The sequence below is a fragment of the Pungitius pungitius genome, chromosome 17, assembly GCF_949316345.1.
Source record: "Pungitius pungitius chromosome 17, fPunPun2.1, whole genome shotgun sequence".
Classification (NCBI taxonomy): domain Eukaryota; kingdom Metazoa; phylum Chordata; class Actinopteri; order Perciformes; family Gasterosteidae; genus Pungitius; species Pungitius pungitius.
The window spans coordinates 117,887-137,209 of record NC_084916.1 but is presented as its reverse complement, the minus strand read 5'-3'; the positions used below and the strand labels follow the sequence as shown (position 1 = coordinate 137,209).

Sequence of the window (19,323 nt, the reverse complement as noted above, 5' to 3'; positions counted from 1 at the left end):
CTCTCATTTGAACAACTTAAATTTCAAACGGCCATGGAAGTGCACTGTCCCAGCAAGTTTAATGAAGTTATAAAAAGCACACACAAAAAAACCCTGTCCCTGCCCACATCGTTACGTATTTAGATTTGATTGGCTGAGAACGCCGGGTATTACACGACAATTGGCCTTCTGTACTGTCAATCATTTTGAAGGCGTGTCGTTACCGTGTCGTTGGGGGAAACGGTTCCTCTCCTCACAGTTCACGCACTACTGTTTACCGGCTCGGGACTTTCCGTTACAGCAACTGTTACAAATAAAAGAGCTAGCGGACAGAAGGCCGGCGGCCGGCGAAATGGACGAACCGTCGGAACAAATGAGGCCCCTCTTGAGAACAGTAAGTGCCCGCCCATTACAGTTAACCGTTAGTCCACCATTACATCTGTGTGTCTCTTTGTCCGCGTTAGAAGTAACGTGCTCCAGTGATGCTCGGGAGTCAGATTCGCTGAGACACCATCCGGCGGCTGCTATTGTTAGCCGGCTTTTTACTTCTGACACGTGGCATGGGTACATGTTCGGGTTGGATTTCTCTGCCCGAGGTGTTGAGGTTTTTTTAAGTTGCTCTTCACTAGTTTTTTATTTTTCTTTCAGATAGCACCTGCTAGCGTTAATGAAGTAGCCGAGGGGGCACAAGCACAGTTAAGCTCGTTAAGTGACGTTATAACTTTAGTTCAATCAGTTGCTTTCCTGTTTGGCTCATAACTGTCGGCCCGCGCACTCTAACGAGCCCAAACGGACACAAAGCCAAACGAAAGGCTTTGGTGACGCGTGGGGGTAATTAACGTAACGTTTGTTCCAGCTTTGTAGCATTTCCCTCCTCACGTTCAACAGGTCCACCCGTCCCTCACTGCATGCTATGTGTGCTAGCTAGGCAGCAGATACGATCGGCAGCTAAGATTACAGAAATAAAAAGGCTAATTTCCATATCAAATGCGCCCATAACAGATGAGCCTTCCTGTGTGACATTTCCAAGTCGGGAAACGCTGCTAATTTTACTTCGACGGCATGTCCGCCTAGAGGGAAGCCGCTGAGTAGAGCCTCACATCCTGTCCTTTTGCTGCTGCTTTGAACGTCACGCGCGCGCGCGCACGCACAATAATGGGCAGCGAGCGTGAACGCCCCCAAATCGAGATTGGGCTCATGAGCTACGTCTTAAACGGCGTGCTGACTGTCTGACATCAGTGCCAGTGTAGGGTTTTCCACTACTATGTTTGTGTGTGGGGCTTCGCCACGTGCACGTGTCCGAGGAAACTCGACCCCGGGCCGCCCCCCCCGAAAAGGAGTTGTGTACTCCGTCCCCAGCCGTGCACGTCAACACTTTCACTGTGACACAGGCGGCCACACAACTGCTTGATTCCTTGCAATTGCCTTCTGTTAAGCTTTTGATTCTGACATTTAGCTCCCACGTGCATGTTGTACACACACAGCTGGTTTCACAGAGGCCCTTGTAATATCTGGGGTTGCTGAGCGATGATTTTGTGAAGAGAAAGTCCCTGAACTGAAACTGATTAGGGAGCTGGTGCTGTTGCTTTTAGTTTGGCCTCAATGTCTTCATCGTCTACATGTAAGACAACTTTGTGTCCTATCAAGGGGCCATGGGGACACGCGACACACCATGTTGTTTAGTAGATGTTGTTCCGCTGCCTTGATGCCACCGATTATCATCTCGGGGTGTTTGTGGCATTTATAGACGGCTACTTAGACAGCTTTGGCTTTGTGTTTAAGCGACCTGCATTAGTCTCTGACTGCCTTTTGTTTTGCAGGGCTAATCCTATGACTGCTTAGTGGCAATCATAGTGGCCAAAGATTAGATGGAGCAGCACCTCAATGTAATGGGCCATGCGAGTCAATTGTATCTGAAAGACGAGGTGGAAAGGCTGAGATGCTAAAAACGCCCAAAGGGTTACAACGGTGCTTTTAGAGGTTTACAATTTGTCCTTGTAATAAACGCACACTTCATCAATTATCTTTAACCACCTATCCCGTTCAGGGTCTTTGTAGGGCTGGAGTCAATCCTAGTTGACATTGGACCAAGGCAAAGAGCAGCCTAGACAAGCAGCCAAAATATCACATGGTGAACATGTATAGGTAGACTACCATTCACGCTCATTCACACCTACGGAAAAGTTGGTCATCGGTTAACCTAAGCTGCGGGTCTGTGAACCCTGCCCCCATTGGTGTGCAGTCGTACCAGCACTGACGTGTGATCTCTCCATGGATTTAAGATCAGGTGTTTGCCGTCTTGCCAGTAGAAGGAGGATTTGTGCGTCCCGCTGTTCCACCAGTAAAAGATAGGTTTTAGTCCAGCCCGTGTCGGCTCTATGAGCCGCACTATTATTGGCTCAGCGCTTACTGGTGGGCTTAGTGAGTGTTTTATTAAGCTTACTCACTGTATGGCAGACATGGCTTTGAATGGGAAATTACATATAATGTGCTTTTTGGCAGTCTGATGGTGCCGTGTACCATTCAGCTACGCTATTAAGATAATTCGATAATGAACTCCTTCCGTACCCAGCTCTAGTTCAATTATTTTATACAACACAGAGCATGTTCGTTTATATTGTACCAGATCTACTTTCCGCAAGAATGAAATCTACTTTCTGAAAGTACGATGCAATTTAAACAGACAAGCATTGATTTACCCATTCAATGGAGCCCACAACATGAGTTAAATATTGACACCACTATGTTTTCTATCTTTGTCTTACTCAAATAACATGTTTTTATTTTGGGGATTCTACAGGAAAGGCGAATTGGAAAGCTTTTCTAACTTGCCGTGACAAAGTTCAATACCTTTACATAATTAAGCTGCTCTTTAGGTTAGTCCCTTAGTCCCCTCACTACCCAGGGGATTCAGAGCAGCCTCCTGGGAGCAACAATTAAAGCCTTGGATGTCATTTCATGAATATAACACAGACAAGGAGATCAAAGGGCCCTAGATTGTATTAATCTGCATGATGGTAGTATGGTTTTGTCCTTCAAGTGAGCAGGATTTGTAAGTTCATCCGATTACAAGAAACCATACAAAACGTATCAACCTCGCTCTGCTAGGTGTGGTCTGATTCAATCGATGTAGTTCATATAATGGGAGCGTGACCCCAAAACCCCTCTCCTGTGAATTACCACTGTGCACATGCATCCCCCCGCCAAAAAAATCCTTAATCTCTTTACGAGAAGCAGAACTTAGTGTTTGGCTTGAGGGGTGAATATGTTTACAGCTGGAGTACCGTCAAGTAATTAGCTATTTGACCGACAAAAAAGCAGGAATGCCACTTTTTTGATAATCCAATGTTCGATTGTCTTCAATGTACAAGTTTACTTAGGTAAACGCTATTAACCCTGTCAGCGCTTTATTGTACCTTGGACATTTAATCTTCTTAGCAGTGTATGTAGGAGCCTCTGGGTCAGCTGTGTTGAGAGCTACATGGAAATTTGTCACAAACTGAATCTTTTTGGATTGCCCTTAAGCAGGGTTTGAATATGGACTTTATAAAATCCTGTCTATATTCTCCTGTCAAAACAAATAGTCATGGTGCATACAACACAATATGTTGAAGAGCTAAAAGATTAGAGGAAAATCTGTGATGCAGGCTATATTGACTTTTCCTTATTATATAATAATTGTAGGTACTATTATATTGGAATTTTCCCACTCATTTGGATGCTAGCCACATGTGGCTGTTGGTTCTCATTTTTTCTTATTTTTTTCCAGTACAGCCGTCAGCTTGTTTAGTCAAATTTGCCCCAGGCAGAAGGTTCCGCCTTTAGAGGGCACTCTTTCTGTTTCTAGGTTTGTATCTTCATTTTCAGTTTGGTCCCCCTCTGCGTTTTAGATTTTGTGCTTGCTTAGAGCCGACTGGTATGTATTCTGCATCAGATGGGTCCCCCTGTAAAGATCCACACCGTTTCTTCAATTAGAAAACAGTCAACTGCTTAACTTCCTTGTGCCCTACTTGTGTAAAAGTTCTTGGTTGTGACCAAAACACAAATGAGCCATAATTCTTTGTAAAATTACAAGTTGTCGAAAGACCTGTGTTGGAGGTGGGATCTTCATTTGTGACCTGAATACCTCAGTGGGTGAGCAGATGACTGTCCTCAATGTGGGTGTAAGTCCTCAGTGTATATAGGGGTGCGTTTTTAAAGCCCTGGGAGAATAAAATATTCATGGTGGCACGGTGGGATTGGCCGCTGAGTAAAGAGCGCTGACGGGGGAGAGCAGAGCACCGTGTGTTGAAGCGTGTCTCTCTCTCTCTCTTTCCTCCTCCTTTCTCTCTATAAAGAGATGAGCAGAGGAAGAGGGAACAGACAGCGTCTCTGCTCTCGCACACCCAACAGAGATCTGTCTGGCTTGACGTCCTTGCTGCCTTTGCTCTGCTGATGTTTTAGTCTAAATGGATGATCAAAACGAAGGGGAGCATGTGCTGACGGTACGTGTTTGTGTGTGTGTGTGTGTGTGTGTGCTCGCAGAGATCCTGGCTCCCTTCCAAGTGTAAAACGTGACAGCCAGGCAGTGTTCTTGCCACAGTTGTCTTTTCGGTTGGTTTGTCCTCTCGTGTTCTGTGTGAATGAATGGGGCAGCTGGTCGGTACAGACCACCATCATGTTTCTTTTTGAATGGAAGCATTTCCGTTCCACTGTTTAATTGCCTTTGAGGAACAGGAAAGCATTGAAAACCGATGGAGACAGTTATGGCTGCTTGAGGGAGTGGGACAAGGAGAATAGGAAGGGAGAGAGGAGGAGGCGGGGGGGGGGGGGGTGTCTGAACACAAACAAGAACCATGCTGTCAATAGAGATGACGTCTAGACTAGAAGGTCAATTCAACTAAAATGAATCCTAATCAAATGCTTCCAGTTATTCCACATTGCAAAAGGCAAAATGATCAACACCAGAGGCAAAATATGTGTGAGGCAGAGAGCGGATGGTTTCCATCTTTTGTGTTTGTCTGCAAATTCTGTGCATGTTTGGGAATACTGAGTGCATCCAATGGACACTGATTTAAACTAAGATAAAACTAGACCTACACTCACAAGACATTGGAGATCAGCCACACGCTTGTGACTGCCTTGCCTTCTTAGTGTTGCCCTGTCCAAACATGGTGATGGGCTCCAGGGAAGTCAATAATTTAATAGCTAGTTTGCAAGAGCTAAATGTGGCTGCCTGATCAAATTATTGAATTACTACCTGTGGGGTACCGTTGATGCTGTTTTTGCCTTCCTAAAAACCATTTCCCCAAATTATATTTGTGAAAATGGAAAGATACTAGTTGTGCATATAATTAAATGTAAGGAGTTTGGATAACAGCCATCTGTAATGCGTCAATGGTCTTTTCTGTTTTCAGACATCATTTAATTGGTTACATAATTGACCATTATTTGGCAGTAAATAAATGTAAGTATTCTCATACGTAGTATGTAATTGTGAATGTTGGCATTGTAAGACAGAGATATTGAGTTATTTGGAGGGACGGGTCTCTCACTATGTAACACCTCTCTTACGTCAGTCTCTATCGATTGGATCAGGTCCCAGTGAAGTGTTGGGTGGCTGCTTGTTTTATTCACTGACTGGTTGGCTGAAGAGGCATTTGGCAGCTGCATGGTCGATATCTCTCCCACTCAGACTTATGAACAGAAGTGAGGTTAACATCCATGTTGTCAGTGAATAAGATCATTACTTTAAAATGTAGAACTGTATGCAATGATAAAGCAATCAGTCAATCGTCAGAAAATTCGTAGGCAACTACTGTTTTAGTGCTCAATTCATCTTTTAGGCCAACCCTGCCAAATATTTTCTGGTTCCAGCCGCTCAATTTAAATGCAGTTTCTAATATGCCCCTTTCATCTGACAATAAGATGATGCAAACTAATGAAGAAAATAATTTCCATGTGGAGTTTTTGACCTTTTGTGGCGCTGTTTTGTGTCACGTTTTGCGAAACACATTTCTTGCAAACAGCGTGCTTTTCGGCACCTCCCGCTTTTTCATGCTGTTTGGGTGACTTGTGTGAATTATGCAGATCTGAAGAGGTTTTTTAAGGGGGGGGTCTGATTATAATTTCATCAACAGTAATTTGCGCGCCAAAAGTTGACCAAAAATAATGGAAATCTCAAAGTTTCATTAGCCATAGGCCTGTCGCAATATGCGATAAATTGATATAGCGCACACTCTCTATAATCGCTTGCAATCATTTTTGGTGTTGCGATATTCATTTTCCATCTAAATGAACGTCCACACAACTAAGATCTCACCTAAAACAGCAACCATCCGCCCAGTCTTTCATCCTGAACTACTGTTGGTTCCTCCGGACTGCTCGTTCGCCTCCCAGACCGGCCGATTGTTAGCGGGACCGGGCCGCTTCGTCTCTCCCTGCAGCCTCGGAGCGCGTCGCCCAGGGTTAAACCTCCCCGCCGCGCCTTTCCGCTGTACACATTTTCTCAACCCTGCTCTGTTTCCCTTGCACTTATGGAATTTTTTTGTTCTATTTATATTAGGGCCGGGGCTCGATTAAAATTATTAATCTAATTAATTAGAGGCTTTGTAATTAATTAAATGCAATTAATCACATTTAATTGCATAAATATTTGACCTGAGTCAGTGAGAAGTAATTTTTTTCACATGGATTTTTATTTTTGTTCAACCAATTCCAGCAGACAAGTGTAGAAATAGCATATTTAGAAATATAGTACTTTCAGAAATTCAGGTAGCCTATAGGTAAGTAGACCTTCTGTAAACTAGGTTTTTTTAAGTAGACCAATACTTTCAAGTACATTCAGAACATTGGTTATTTTTTCAGACGTGGACTTAGTTACCCTGGTCCTTAAACCAGTCCTCTGGTGCAGTGTGGGTTGGGTGTGGGTCCTTGTACGTCCACGCTAGCTGCTAATTGTTTAGCGTTGAGGTGATACTTGAGGCTCGATGTGAATTCCTTGTTGCACAGCTTGCACACAACCACGCTCTTATCGACGCTTCCATCCGTGTGTTTATTATAATAAGATTTCCCATTCACGGGGCCACACAACACGGTCTCGTCAGCTTCTTCGTTCATGTTCACTGTGGTTTGTTGTTGTCTGAAGTCATGGACGCTAGTTGGTGCTCCAGTATAATCTGTCCCCCCGAAACTCATCCAGTGAGAAACGTTCCGCGGTGCAAAAAATAAGTGTAAAAATGCGTAAAAAATGTTTAATGTGTTATTTTTTGTGTAATTAATTAATCTTAATTCACATTGTAATTAATTAATCTTAATTAACGCGCTAAAGTCCCGGCCCTAATTTATATATATCTTTTTCACAGTCTGATTCTAAAATCTAACTATTCTGACAAATAAAATGTTCTTTGAAATAGTGTACTTGTATTACTTTGCTATTATATTGTTATTAGTGGCATAAAATTGTCTGACAATTGCAATAATATCATACTGGCAACTGGTGCGATCCTTGATTTTACTCTTTGTGCCTGTAGGGGTGGGCCGGGGATGTCGGGGGGTTAGTGGCAATGTAAGTATATGGATATTTACCGCGGGGTGAGAGCTTCAATTACCTCTCTTTTTTGACCAGCGATGGGCTTGCATCCCTGTTTTCTAAAAAAGAATGATAACACCAAAAATGTGAGTTATTCATATCTTGATGACTAACGCCTTGGTGTACAGTCATTGACAGAATTCCCCAACAAGCATATCCTAAATGTGAACATTCGCATTTTACAATGGATCATATTACAAAATGTATCTTGTGCTTCATGTGTTCACTCCTGGATAATACCTTTCTGAATGTTGAGTTGACCATCTGCTGTAACAGTAATTACAGTAAGGATATAAAAGCCTTTTATGATTTCCTTTATGTAAAGAGCACGCGGGGGAAAGTAGATAACGGAAACATTAAGATCTCTGTCTTTCATGGCCCCTTTATTAATGATTGACTAGCATTATTAGTAAATTACATGGACTTTGACTGTTTTAAAAGCTACAGCAGATAAAACTGGTGTAGTGGGGTTTGATGCCACCATTCGCTCAGTGACTCACCTCAAACAACACATTTGATGAAAAAAACTATTGTTTTCACCCAGTCTTCAGTTTAATTTTTTCAGCAAACTACACAACTGAAACTAAGCCACTGGGGTCATTGGTTCTACGTCATATTGTTCTTTCCCAACTGATCGGGCCAGCAGCAGATAAGTCGGTGTAATTGCGGTCTCGGAACCCATCTGTAAGGGACCAAGCTGTGTGCGCCGACGCTTGATGTCAGGAACCCGAACACAACACTGTTCGCTGGCCCGACGTTTGTTAAATTTCACACACAAACAAATAAAAGAGCCGAAATAGTGGTTATTTACACACACACACACAGATTTTCACCACTTTATTATAACCGTAATCTCACAAGACACCCCTGTGAGAAAGAATAGAAAATGAGGGGCCCGGAGGGTAGAACACAAAGAACCTCTGCAGAGGGACACTTTGCTTAATGATTTGATTGTGTTGTCTTAAGGTTGCCTGCCGGTGTTGCCTACCACTCTTTTGATTGATATCTCAAGTGCTTTTCAGAAAAGCCAGGCAGGGTTTATCACTCCCCAGACTCCATGAATGCTTTCACTCTTTGAACTAGAGGTGACGTGCTGTTCCCTGGTGACAATCGAGGGGCTCATGATCACAATTCCTCACCCTGACAGACATCTGTTTTGCTAGTAGTTAGATCTGAATATAGCTTATACCATGAGTAATGTTTGTGGCGTGTGGCAGCTCACGCGTCTCTGTGGACGGGTCAGGAAACGCTGAGCTAATATTTACGGCTACAGTGTTCCATTTGTTTCCAACTGTCACTGTGTCTGGCAATTATTGTGCACTATACTGTTGTATTGATCCTCATTAACTTGGATAATTTGACTTGCTGCTTAGCTTCTCGCACATTAGTTTCAGACAAGTTTTGTGACATATTTAAACCTTTCGACGCCCTCTGGATCCATGCTGGAAAGAAGCCCATGCTTGACTTGTCTGACTGTAGATCTAGCAAGAGATGCATCGGCCTTTTGTCAACTATATATATTAATATTGCTGATTGGAAGCCTTACTTACCCACCTGGCAATTCTTCTGCCCTCCCCACTGGCACTGCTCTTGTAGCCCAACCACAGCTGTGGTTTTAGTGTGTAGTGGCCAATTGCCTCCCTGGACCGGTGATGGACTAGGAGTTTATTTTGGACAAAGCTATGTGACAGGTTGCATCATTTGGTCTTAAATTGTATGGTGCAATGTGAAGTGGAGGGCACAACAGACCAGGTTCTCCACTTAACCGGCAATGCATCGGATCCATGATGGGACATAAACTGGTGTTTGTACACATAGAGATTTATGAAAGTGGTATTTTAAGAAGCTTGAGAACAAGACTCATAAAGCAGGCATGTTTTCACCCCAGCTTGTGTGCTTTGCCTTAAAACATTGCTACTTTTCTAGTTAACTAGATTCTAGTTCCATATTTGCCACACATGCAATAGTAATCGGAGACCGTATCCATGTGGTCAAAGTGAAACGAAAGTTACCATCTCGTATTTCACACAGACACCAAATATTTGTTTAAAAATGTTGTATACAAAGAGGAACGCAAGAGGGATTTGAATCAAACCCTTCTCATTTGATTGGATGTCTATCATGTGGGCAGGCTGAGAGTTGAGCTCAATGCAGACACACACCTCCCCCACCTGTTTTCACATGAAGGGGAAATGAGTGAAAAGGTTTGTTTTCCTGGAACATTGATTTAACATCCTCATTTTTCAAATGAACGACTAGGCTTTGTATCACAAACCATCAAATTGGACAATATTACCATTTGAGGGGTTAATTTATGTTCTAGATCCCGATAATGTGAATGAGAGAACTTTAGTTTTGTTGTGAAAACCCTAGGATCACACTCTTGGCTCATGTCACTTGGTAACACATGCAGGTTAGATCATATTGCAACTCAAATGACCAAAACTCGTGAATAATGAAACCTGTATTGCACTTTAAATGTGAATATTAGCCACTGCTGGTTAATACTTTGTTTGTTTATCATATTTCTATGCACATCAGAGATGATTTCAATGGAAAGTTAAAGCATTAGACTGCACTTATTTAAGATTCAGACCTCTGCAGTCAAACCAGCTAGATCACCGGAAAAGTACTGGAAAAAGATGTCTGAGGAAAAATAGAACCCTGGATAAAGGGAACATTTTCTCTGCCACGTTTCCCCACATTTTACCTCCACATCTGTCATTCCTGTTCATCAATCGATCAACGTTTTGATCAGTCCTATTGGTTTGACTTGAGCAGTATTTCTTCAGTCTGCCACGGTTCCTAACATTGTGCTATGATGAGATGTCTCGCTGAATGTCCCTTTCTTTGCTCTTTTTATATTCCTTCTGTCTCTTAAATGCACTCTCCCCTCCTGTCGTTCTCAGGGTCTAGATGAGGAGGCACTAGTTGACCATGGGAAGAGCAGCTTCAGCACTCAATCAAACTATGAAGGCGAAGATTTGGAAAGTAAGTTTAATAGCAACATGAATGAATTATTCTTGCTGTTCTTGGTGTCTTTTAAGTTAAAAATTTTTTTTGCTTCATCTTGTTTTCATTAATTTACCCGCTGCTGTTCCCTAAACTATGACACACAAGGCTAACTTGATTCACTTTTTACATTTAATAAAATTGAATATTGCACCGTTATAGACCATGTGATTATATGATGAATAGATGAATATTGTGAAATAGCTCACACGATAAGTGTGAGTGCTGTTCACATGTTGAGATCATAGCATTACATTGTCTCCCTCAGCCCACTGCTTTTGCTTTTATGTGGGTACACCATACCCCCCCACACACACTCAATAATATCTCAGTTTTTCCTACTCTTCCCCCTTTGTGACATCCCTGGAGCACTCTGCGCCCCTTCCTGCCGAGCTGTTTATTTTCACTCCATCCTCCTCTTTCATCTACTGTGGCTTTGTCTCTGTTTCTCCTCCATCTGTTTGGCTCATGTTTACCGTGTGTTACATACTTCTTGAGTACTGCATCTTTGTGTTGTTGCTTCTGGGTTCCCTTCTCAAATTGAAAAGAGATTACTCATCTGGGAGAAATGAGTATTGGCAGAGAATGTAGGGCAGAAATAGGGCTATGCGTCTCAGAACACACTTTCTGTGTGGTAGTAATAATAATGGGGGGTGGGAGGGGGGGTAAATTTGGAAGTAGGCAGAACGGTAAAAAATGTTATACTACGGTTTCCTTTAAGTAGATTATCAGGAGAAGGAAAAATAAATGGACATATATTGTCTGTCTTTATCCTAAAATCTCAGTGCCAGTCTTTCACTTGGGTTGTGTCTGACTGAGACAGTGACTGTTTTCGTTGGCCTAATCGTCACTTTCACAATTGTAGCCTTGGAATTTAGAATTTAATTTATATTGCATTTGACTTATTGCTTCCCTCTGGAAAGAATCCGACAGTTCTTGCTTTGTCAGTTTATTAGCTTTACTTGAGGCAGAAGTCCTCTGAGTGTAAAGGGCAAGAAATAGACAGACTTGAGGTTTTACACTTTCCATCAGACTTTACTGTGTTGTAAGTAGAACCATATATCTATCTAAAGGTCAAGACAATGTGAAAGTAATTAAGTATTTCTACTCCATTATAAAATGTTTCTGTCTTCACCAGCTAATATGTGGAATTTAGATTGCTTAATACAGAAAATGTTACTGAAAACAAACAACATTCTGTGTTTTACACTATTTAACCTTGATTTTCTTTGGAAGAGGCTTTTTGGCTTGTTTTTCTTTCCCAAACTGTGACTGGAAAATGTGTCTTATTGGTGTTGCACTTTCCTTCTTCCAAGGCCACAGAGCAGTGTACGTAGGTGTCCATGTTCCTCTTGGAAGGGACGGCAAAAGGAGGCATCGCCACCGAGGACACAGACATCACCGAAAGAAGAAAGAGAGAGACTTTGACGAGGGAAAAGAAGATGGCCGGGAATCCCCCACAAATGGTTGAAAGCGCTCATCCTAAATGTCTTAATATGTTCATTCACAACCAAACCATACACACCCACTGTTATTCTCTCTCTCAATACCTGTCTCACATACACTCTTTAGCTGTGTGTTTATTACACATATACACAGGTTTTTCCTCACAATCAAGGTCAAGCTTCCATTTAGTTTCCACATTGCTGCATTTCTTTGCCACCTGCAGATCGGTGGAAAAGTTGGAAACCGTTACCGGTTAACTTTTTAATAACACTGAATGCCTGAATAGTTTTACTGTTGTTTTTAATAATAGGACCTTGTACCCCACTATTTTTGCAGATACACCATCCCAGCGGGTCCAGTTCATCCTAGGCACAGAGGACGATGACCTGGAGCACGTCCCCCACGACCTCTTCACTGAGCTGGACGAGCTCTCCTTCAGACATGGCGGTGCCACTGAATGGAAGGAGACTGCCAGGTGAGAAAGCCATTTAATTGACGGCATGACGACAACCGCAAGATGGCATGACCGTTTCCAACTTGACAACGTAGACATTTTAAATGGGCCCCTTTCTGTATTTCCCGTTTGAATACAGTATCTGACAGGAAATGAAGTAAAGTAAGCTGTTGCTCTAGCAAGAGAAGCAATGCTCTCTGTACAAAATGTTACTTTTTAGATTTTATTTTTTGTATGTAAAATATCTTTTTTAGCATTCCAAAATTCTACTGACTGGAAATTTTGATTAGGCATCATGATAATGGCTTTTCGTAACAATCAGCCTTGGTGGTTACAGTTACAGCAACATTCTGTTCCTCATTGACTTTAATGAGGAAATGTGTCCAAACCTTTGACTGGTAACTGTAGCTCATCTTGTTTTTTTTAAATATTATTATTCAATAAGTTTCCTATCTGTCCTGTGCTCAGGTGGTTGAAGTTTGAAGAGGACGTGGAAGATGGCGGGGAGAGGTGGAGTAAGCCCTATGTGGCTACGTTGTCGCTACACAGCTTATTTGAACTGCGTAGCTGCATACTCAACGGCACAGTCATGCTGGATATGAGGGCCAACAGTATTGAGGAAATTGCAGGTACTTTTTGTCAAAATCTAGGCCATTTTACTGTATTTCTTATGTAGCAGTGTGATGATTTAGAATAGTAAATCCACATAACTTCACTACTTGATATTCAATGGTCCATACATCGTTCCAACTTCCTTTCTTTGTACGACTCAGACATGCTGATAGACAGCATGGTGGCTTCAGGCCAGCTAAAGGAGGATTTACGGGAAAACGTTCGGGAAGCCATGCTGAAGAAACACCACCACCAGAATGAGAGAAAACTCAGCAACCGCATCCCTCTGGTGCGCTCCTTCGCTGACATAGGCAAGAAACATTCTGACCCACTCTTGCTCGAGAGAAACGGTGAGATCCAACGACGCACTCGCATTTCTTTTTCCTCCACATTTTCCACCACTGGGGTGAACTATCCCTAAAAATCCACCATTCAAATCCCCCAATGCCATCGTAGAAGGTTGATGGCAAAAGTGAGTAAAATCTAGAGCGTCATCTCAGTCGGCCCTGGAAATGAAAGAGAAATCTGGGTGCTACTGACTGTGCTAACCTGTATTGCTGGCCTGGCTTGGGGTATTGAATTGATGATTGTTTTCACTCCAAAGGTTGACACTGAGGAAATATTGCTTTACCTGCATCTGGAGTTAGCATTGTGTTTGTTATTACCGGGCATGGCTGCAGTGGTGTAGATGGATGGTGTGCATTTTAAGATCCTGTGGTTTGTAAGAATGAAAGATGAATCACATTCACCACTTCCGTGTCTGTGGTTCTTGTTGGGCTTGCATTTCTAATGTTATTAAAAACACAAAGGTCACATTGATGGCTGCTGATGTATGTCTTGTGTCAAACAAGTAAGTACGGTGTAGGATTTCTGACTGGTCTATTGTGGTAGCAGCACACTGACATCGCGCTAACTCCTCCTCCTGCATGCATGTCTTTCTGAACTTCAAGTTTTACCCCAACCGCTGACATGTTGAATGACTCGTTTGTTTGGATAATGAGCCGAGCAGTTTGGACCCTTCCACACGCCTCGGTGAATCATCGTTCGTATCTTCTGCCGCACAGCCGTGCTTTTCGCTCGAGCGCAATCCTTTCTAACTACACCTCTGCCCCGCTCTTGCTGCCCTCCCCTTCTGGCCATGGCTCCTCCAGATACCACCTCTGTGATGTACTCCTACCTCATATTTATTTCCTCTCTGCTCCATCCCTTGTTCCTATTCCTCCTTTCTCTCCCTTCTCCTATCCCCTACCTGCCGTTGTTTCCTCTGTTAGGAGAGGGCCTGTCCTCTTCACATCTCTCTCTCCACAAGGCAGGGGCAGCCTCCTCTGTCTCCAACCTCTCCCAGAGGCGAGAGTCCAGGGTCTCCATCCTGCTCAGCCACCTCCTGCCCTCTTCCTCCAACACTGGGCACGCCCCAGGCCCTGCGCTCCTCACCACCCCTCAAAATACCCCGTCCGCCTTCCGACACTCCTTCCAAAACCACGGCGTAGGCCTTGGCCCTCAAGGCATCCCGGAAGTGGTGGTATCACCTCCTGAGGATGACAACCCACAGAACTCTGCAGAAGAAGATGCATCATCACCGGAAATCAGCCGGCGAGCATCCTCGGCATCACAGGGCCTCGAGATGATGCCCTTAGAAGGCAAATATCTGTGTAGCCTGCCAGTGTGAGTCACGGCTTGAACAGAGAACACTAGCACTAGCATGGAAGCTCTGCTGCCTGCCTTAAGGGACGGTTCACTCCAAAGTCTCAGATCTGTCATTTGTTTCCCTTACTTGCTGTGCTATCTAATAGAATAGATTGTTTTGGTGTAAGCTTCCCAACTATGGGACAGCAGAGACAGATTTCTCTTTAACTTGCCCCAAAGATAATCTAGATTAGATTACCACTACAGGTAAACTGGAAAACGTGTATTTTTGACTTTAGTGTAAACTGTCCATTTTACCTGCGGTCATCTCATCAATAACCCACAGCAAGGCTCACTCGCTAAGATGCTTTTTCCACTGTATTTATCCACAGTTGTTGACACTTCTCTCTGCCTCATGATTCTGGCTCCACTCCCTACTCTTTTTTTGCATCTATTCTACTGACTTAATCGTTTCTACTAATATCTTCTTTCTGCCATTTTAACTTCTCTTTGTTTCTAAACACATTTTCAAGACATTCCACAGCGTCTGACTTGCTTGGCTCTCTCCCCAGTCACACCCCCAACATCGTCGTTGCATGGCTGCTTTTATCTTTTATCTTGGTCTGTCTTTCTCCCGAACTGCATCGTTCTTCTCGGCCAAAGACAAGTTGGATGGGATGTCCCAATCATTTTTGTTTGTCATTTAATCTTGGGTATCTGCTGATGATTATCATGTGCAAAATATGGGTGGATTGCACAGTTTCCCAATACAAATGAAACCTCAAGTGAGCTGTATTGAAATCAGTAAAATCCAATCCGGAGAGCCACAATTAAAAGCTTGATCGTCTTTAGGAAAATGTTACCTGCATTGGCGCTTTCAGAATAGTTTTGAGAGAATTAATAGCATTAAACAGCACATATGAAAAACATGGAGATGTGTAGATTGTTACAAAACGCTACGGGCTGGATTTGCAAAGCAACTTTTCACACATGAGCACTTAAAAGCCCTTTTTGTGGCGCCAAATGTAATTTTTAACTCAAAGTTCACGTAGTGGTGATATTATTTTTCCGCTTGCTGCTGTTAATTTTTCGAGCGACTGTTTGATTTGATTTCAGAATATAATTTCTAATAATGAAGTATTAAAAATGTTTAAGAGTTTTAATTCCTCACATGGATGGAAAAAATTAAAATAAAACTTGTCAGGACATCCCTATACGGGTTTTACCCTCCAGGTGACGGCCCCATTTTGAGCACACACAGATATAGATGTCATGCTTTTCTCATTACATCAGTTGGCACGCATGCTGGAAGTTGTACTTTTACCCGAGTAAGAGTAGTGAGGGTAACTGCTGCCAGCCTCACTGCTAAATATAAGCCTGGGACTAGGGTGGGTGAATTGGCACGTGCAGTGACTTTTTGTTCATCCAAAACCAAACCTGGTCAGTTTATTAATAGGTGGCGTTTGTAGTGTGTGCGTCTCTCTGTCTCCCTCTGGGAACGGCTCCATTTCAAAGTATGGGTCATAAGAACCAGCGATGACTTGGTGGGAGCTGTATGTGAAAGGTTGGGGTGGTCTTATTATAGCTGAGGCGCTTCTGTAATTGTTCCCTCTTCTTTCCAAACGCAGTGTTTACCAAGAAACCAGCATCTTGACTTCAGTGCGTGGGTCATTAGTCATTGGTCCAATTCTTTGTCGTCTCAGTCTATGGACAGTAGGTTGTGTAATCAGCTCTCTTGTACAATGTTGACTTAAAACGGCAACTGTATGCATTGAACAGATAAATAGTGTTGGACAGTAAAGTATCATTAATGTTCCGTTTAAAATGATTTGGCTATGAATAACAGGTCAATAACGAGTAAAGAAATAATTTGTAGTCGACTGGGCTCGAGTTTCTTTTTAAGACGTCCCTAAATGTTATTGCCTTGACCGCTGGCTATTTATACATATAAAGGCCATGGATCCATTGAGCATGAAGTCATGGAATACCTGTACACCTGCCATGCAGAGAGTCAGTTTCTACATTTTCAGATCCTTTTCATTTCTCTATAACATTTATCTTGTAAAAGATGAACATGAATAGCAACATCTTAACTCAACATACATATGTCTGTATACAATCCTCATTATATACATGTGTACAACTGCCAGCTTTGTGAAAGAGTCTGAAAGGCTGTATGATTTAAGTTATTTAATGTACTTTTTCGCATACTAATGGAGAGCGCTATGACGCCACATTTAGACTGGCCAGTTTGGAGGAGCATTCCAGGGATTAGTTTCCTGAATGCATGTTGGCGATTGCAACCTAAGCTAATCCCTCCCTTATTCCATGAGGCTTTGTCGGGTATGTGAGCAATCATGCTCCTGTTGAGCAGTCACAGCTACCCAGCATCCGCTGTGGTTATTACAGGTCAAGGGTATTGATCACTCGCACAAGGACATGCTGTTTATATACAGCTCATTTTAATTTGGTTTGGGATAATTGTTATTGAAAATGCAGCACACTTCTTAAGCCTAATGTCTTCTGTTTGACATTGGCTTGATTAGTTTGTGGGTGGGGGACCCTGGTAAAAGTGTTGCTTCAGAATTTTGGACAATGGAATGCAAATGCTGTCCTTTGATTCAAATCCACGCCTCACTCATTTCATCTCCCGCTCATGTCACCTCAAGTGCTAGCGTTTCCTGTATGGCTCAAATCGGATAAGCAATGTTGAAGTGTGCACCCAATTATGCAACAACATACCGGCGCATCGCCACTTGAAGGTGCAGAGGTCTGAGTAGGTTCAGGAACATCAAATGCACACCGCACCTTTTAGCTTAAAGCTGACACAAAATTAGCAAATAAGCATAGCATGACTGGTCTGAATGTAATAATTGTGAGCTCAACAGCAAATACGAAAGGTGCTTTGTGAAATCTATCGTCTATGCTGTAGCGATGGTTGTAGTAAAAAATGTCCTTTCACATGCAGCCAAAAATGAGAATCTTGAAAGATAAATCCAGATATTACCGATTCAAAATGTGTATTATAAACCTGACTCCCTAATTGTTGTATTTTATCATCATTCTTCAATACTGAATCCCAACACGTGTCATTCAAGACTAGTATGTCATGATCTGGACTTGGTGGTGATCCTGTAAGTAAAAAAATTAAGTGGCACAAACACTAGGGAACCACTTGGACTAAATAATGAGACTAATCTGAGCACAGAGAAAATGGAAGACGTGGCATTTAATAGTCTTATGCAATGAAAACCCCAATGGAATTTCAAGGCGACGCCCACTGCAAATCTCAACTTCTCGACCTGCCTTTGCTTTCCAAGTACTGACTCATTTTCCATCCCCACTTTGTGTCTCCTGCCCTCCCTCTTGCCCCTCCAGGACCACTGGTGTCTCCAAACTCTTTCCCAAACAACCTGGCTGGCAACAAGGCAGTGGAGAGGAGACCTTCCAAAGTAGGGGTCAGTAGAGAAAGCAGCAGTGTCGACTTCAGCAAGGTAACCTTACCACGGTACTGAGCACAGAAAAGGTCCTTCATGGAAAGCCCTCATGCGCTCAACAGTGTCTTTCTTCAGTTTCTGGACTTTCGAGGACATTTTAATTGCCTAAGTGAAAGCCATCATCACATATCATATCAGTGCTTTTCTTGCAGGCTCAGTAAGGGGAGGACTATGAATCGTAAAAGTCTTTCATTGTTGAGTGACAGTGTTGTGACATGGTTATTCATCCTACCATTCTGTACTTTCTTCATTGAATTAAGGGCTCAGTGCCAAAAGTAGTTGTCATTATGCAACCGTCCATTATGATTGCCTAATAGAGGGTGGAGTGTTTATGAGTAAGAGGATCTTTTCTACACAGCGATGAATTCATTATTGTCCCACTCATTTCTCTATGTAGTATTTCACATTATAGAGATTTATTCATTTAAACAAGACCGTAACTGAACGTCTTTGCAATGTGGTCCTGTGTTGTTCCTAACCTACTAGCCTTATCTTTAATTGGTTACCCTAGTGACCAACCAACTTGCATGTCAGCCCTTTATCCTTTCTGTTTATCCTTAGTGTGTGTTTGCTTATCTACTGGTTTCAGGTGGACATGAATTTCATGAAAAAGATCCCTCCAGGTGCTGAAGCTTCCAACGTACTCGTGGGAGAAGTGGACTTTCTGGAGAAGCCCATAATTGCTTTTGTACGACTGTCCCCTGCTGTCCTCATCACGGGCCTCACAGAGGTGCCAGTGCCCACAAGGTACAATCATTTGGAATTTAATGATATAATCTTTCTCCAAAACTTCTCTGGAAGCAACTTAAATCAAACTGACATTTGTAAACCCCTTGACTAATAACACCTGGGGACTAACCATTCTTAGTAGTCATGTGACGCTCTAATGCTCATTACGCACCGGTGTTTGCCTTTTTACACCAATAGTGAATATGTGATTAGTTTTCATGTTGTTTTGTCTTTTTTTAAATTTTTTACAAGGTTTCTTTTCCTGCTATTGGGTCCTCATGGCAAAGGGCCCCAGTACCATGAGATTGGCAGATCCATGGCCACACTAATGACGGACGAGGTGAGACAGAGAGCTCTACTTGGTCACTTGTCAGCATGACGTGTCCCAAAACTGTATG

At 42.7% G+C, this 19,323-nt stretch overlaps 1 protein-coding gene across 5 annotated transcripts in view; it reads left to right on the top strand.

Moving 5' to 3' along the window:
* The first annotated feature begins 212 nt into the window (after positions 1-212).
* LOC119219695 (sodium bicarbonate cotransporter 3-like) overlaps positions 213-19,323 on the top strand; it is a 29,523-nt gene continuing 10,412 nt past the window's right edge. For 2 of the 5 annotated variants that reach the window (XM_037475048.2, XM_037475041.2), the window contains exons 1-10: positions 213-373; positions 10,459-10,540; positions 11,878-12,027; positions 12,344-12,482; positions 12,930-13,090; positions 13,235-13,423; positions 14,345-14,713; positions 18,078-18,193; positions 18,786-18,943; positions 19,178-19,265. In XM_037475048.2, the coding sequence (XP_037330945.2) occupies positions 332-373; positions 10,459-10,540; positions 11,878-12,027; positions 12,344-12,482; positions 12,930-13,090; positions 13,235-13,423; positions 14,345-14,713; positions 18,078-18,193; positions 18,786-18,943; positions 19,178-19,265 (1,494 nt within the window). In that variant the 5' untranslated portion in view covers positions 213-331. Of the gene's footprint in view, positions 374-4,340; positions 4,464-10,458; positions 10,541-11,877; positions 12,028-12,343; positions 12,483-12,929; positions 13,091-13,234; positions 13,424-14,344; positions 14,714-18,077; positions 18,194-18,785; positions 18,944-19,177; positions 19,266-19,323 lie in introns of those variants that run through there. The other 3 variants (XM_062558523.1, XM_037475045.2, XM_037475044.2) reach the window with 3 other exon arrangements.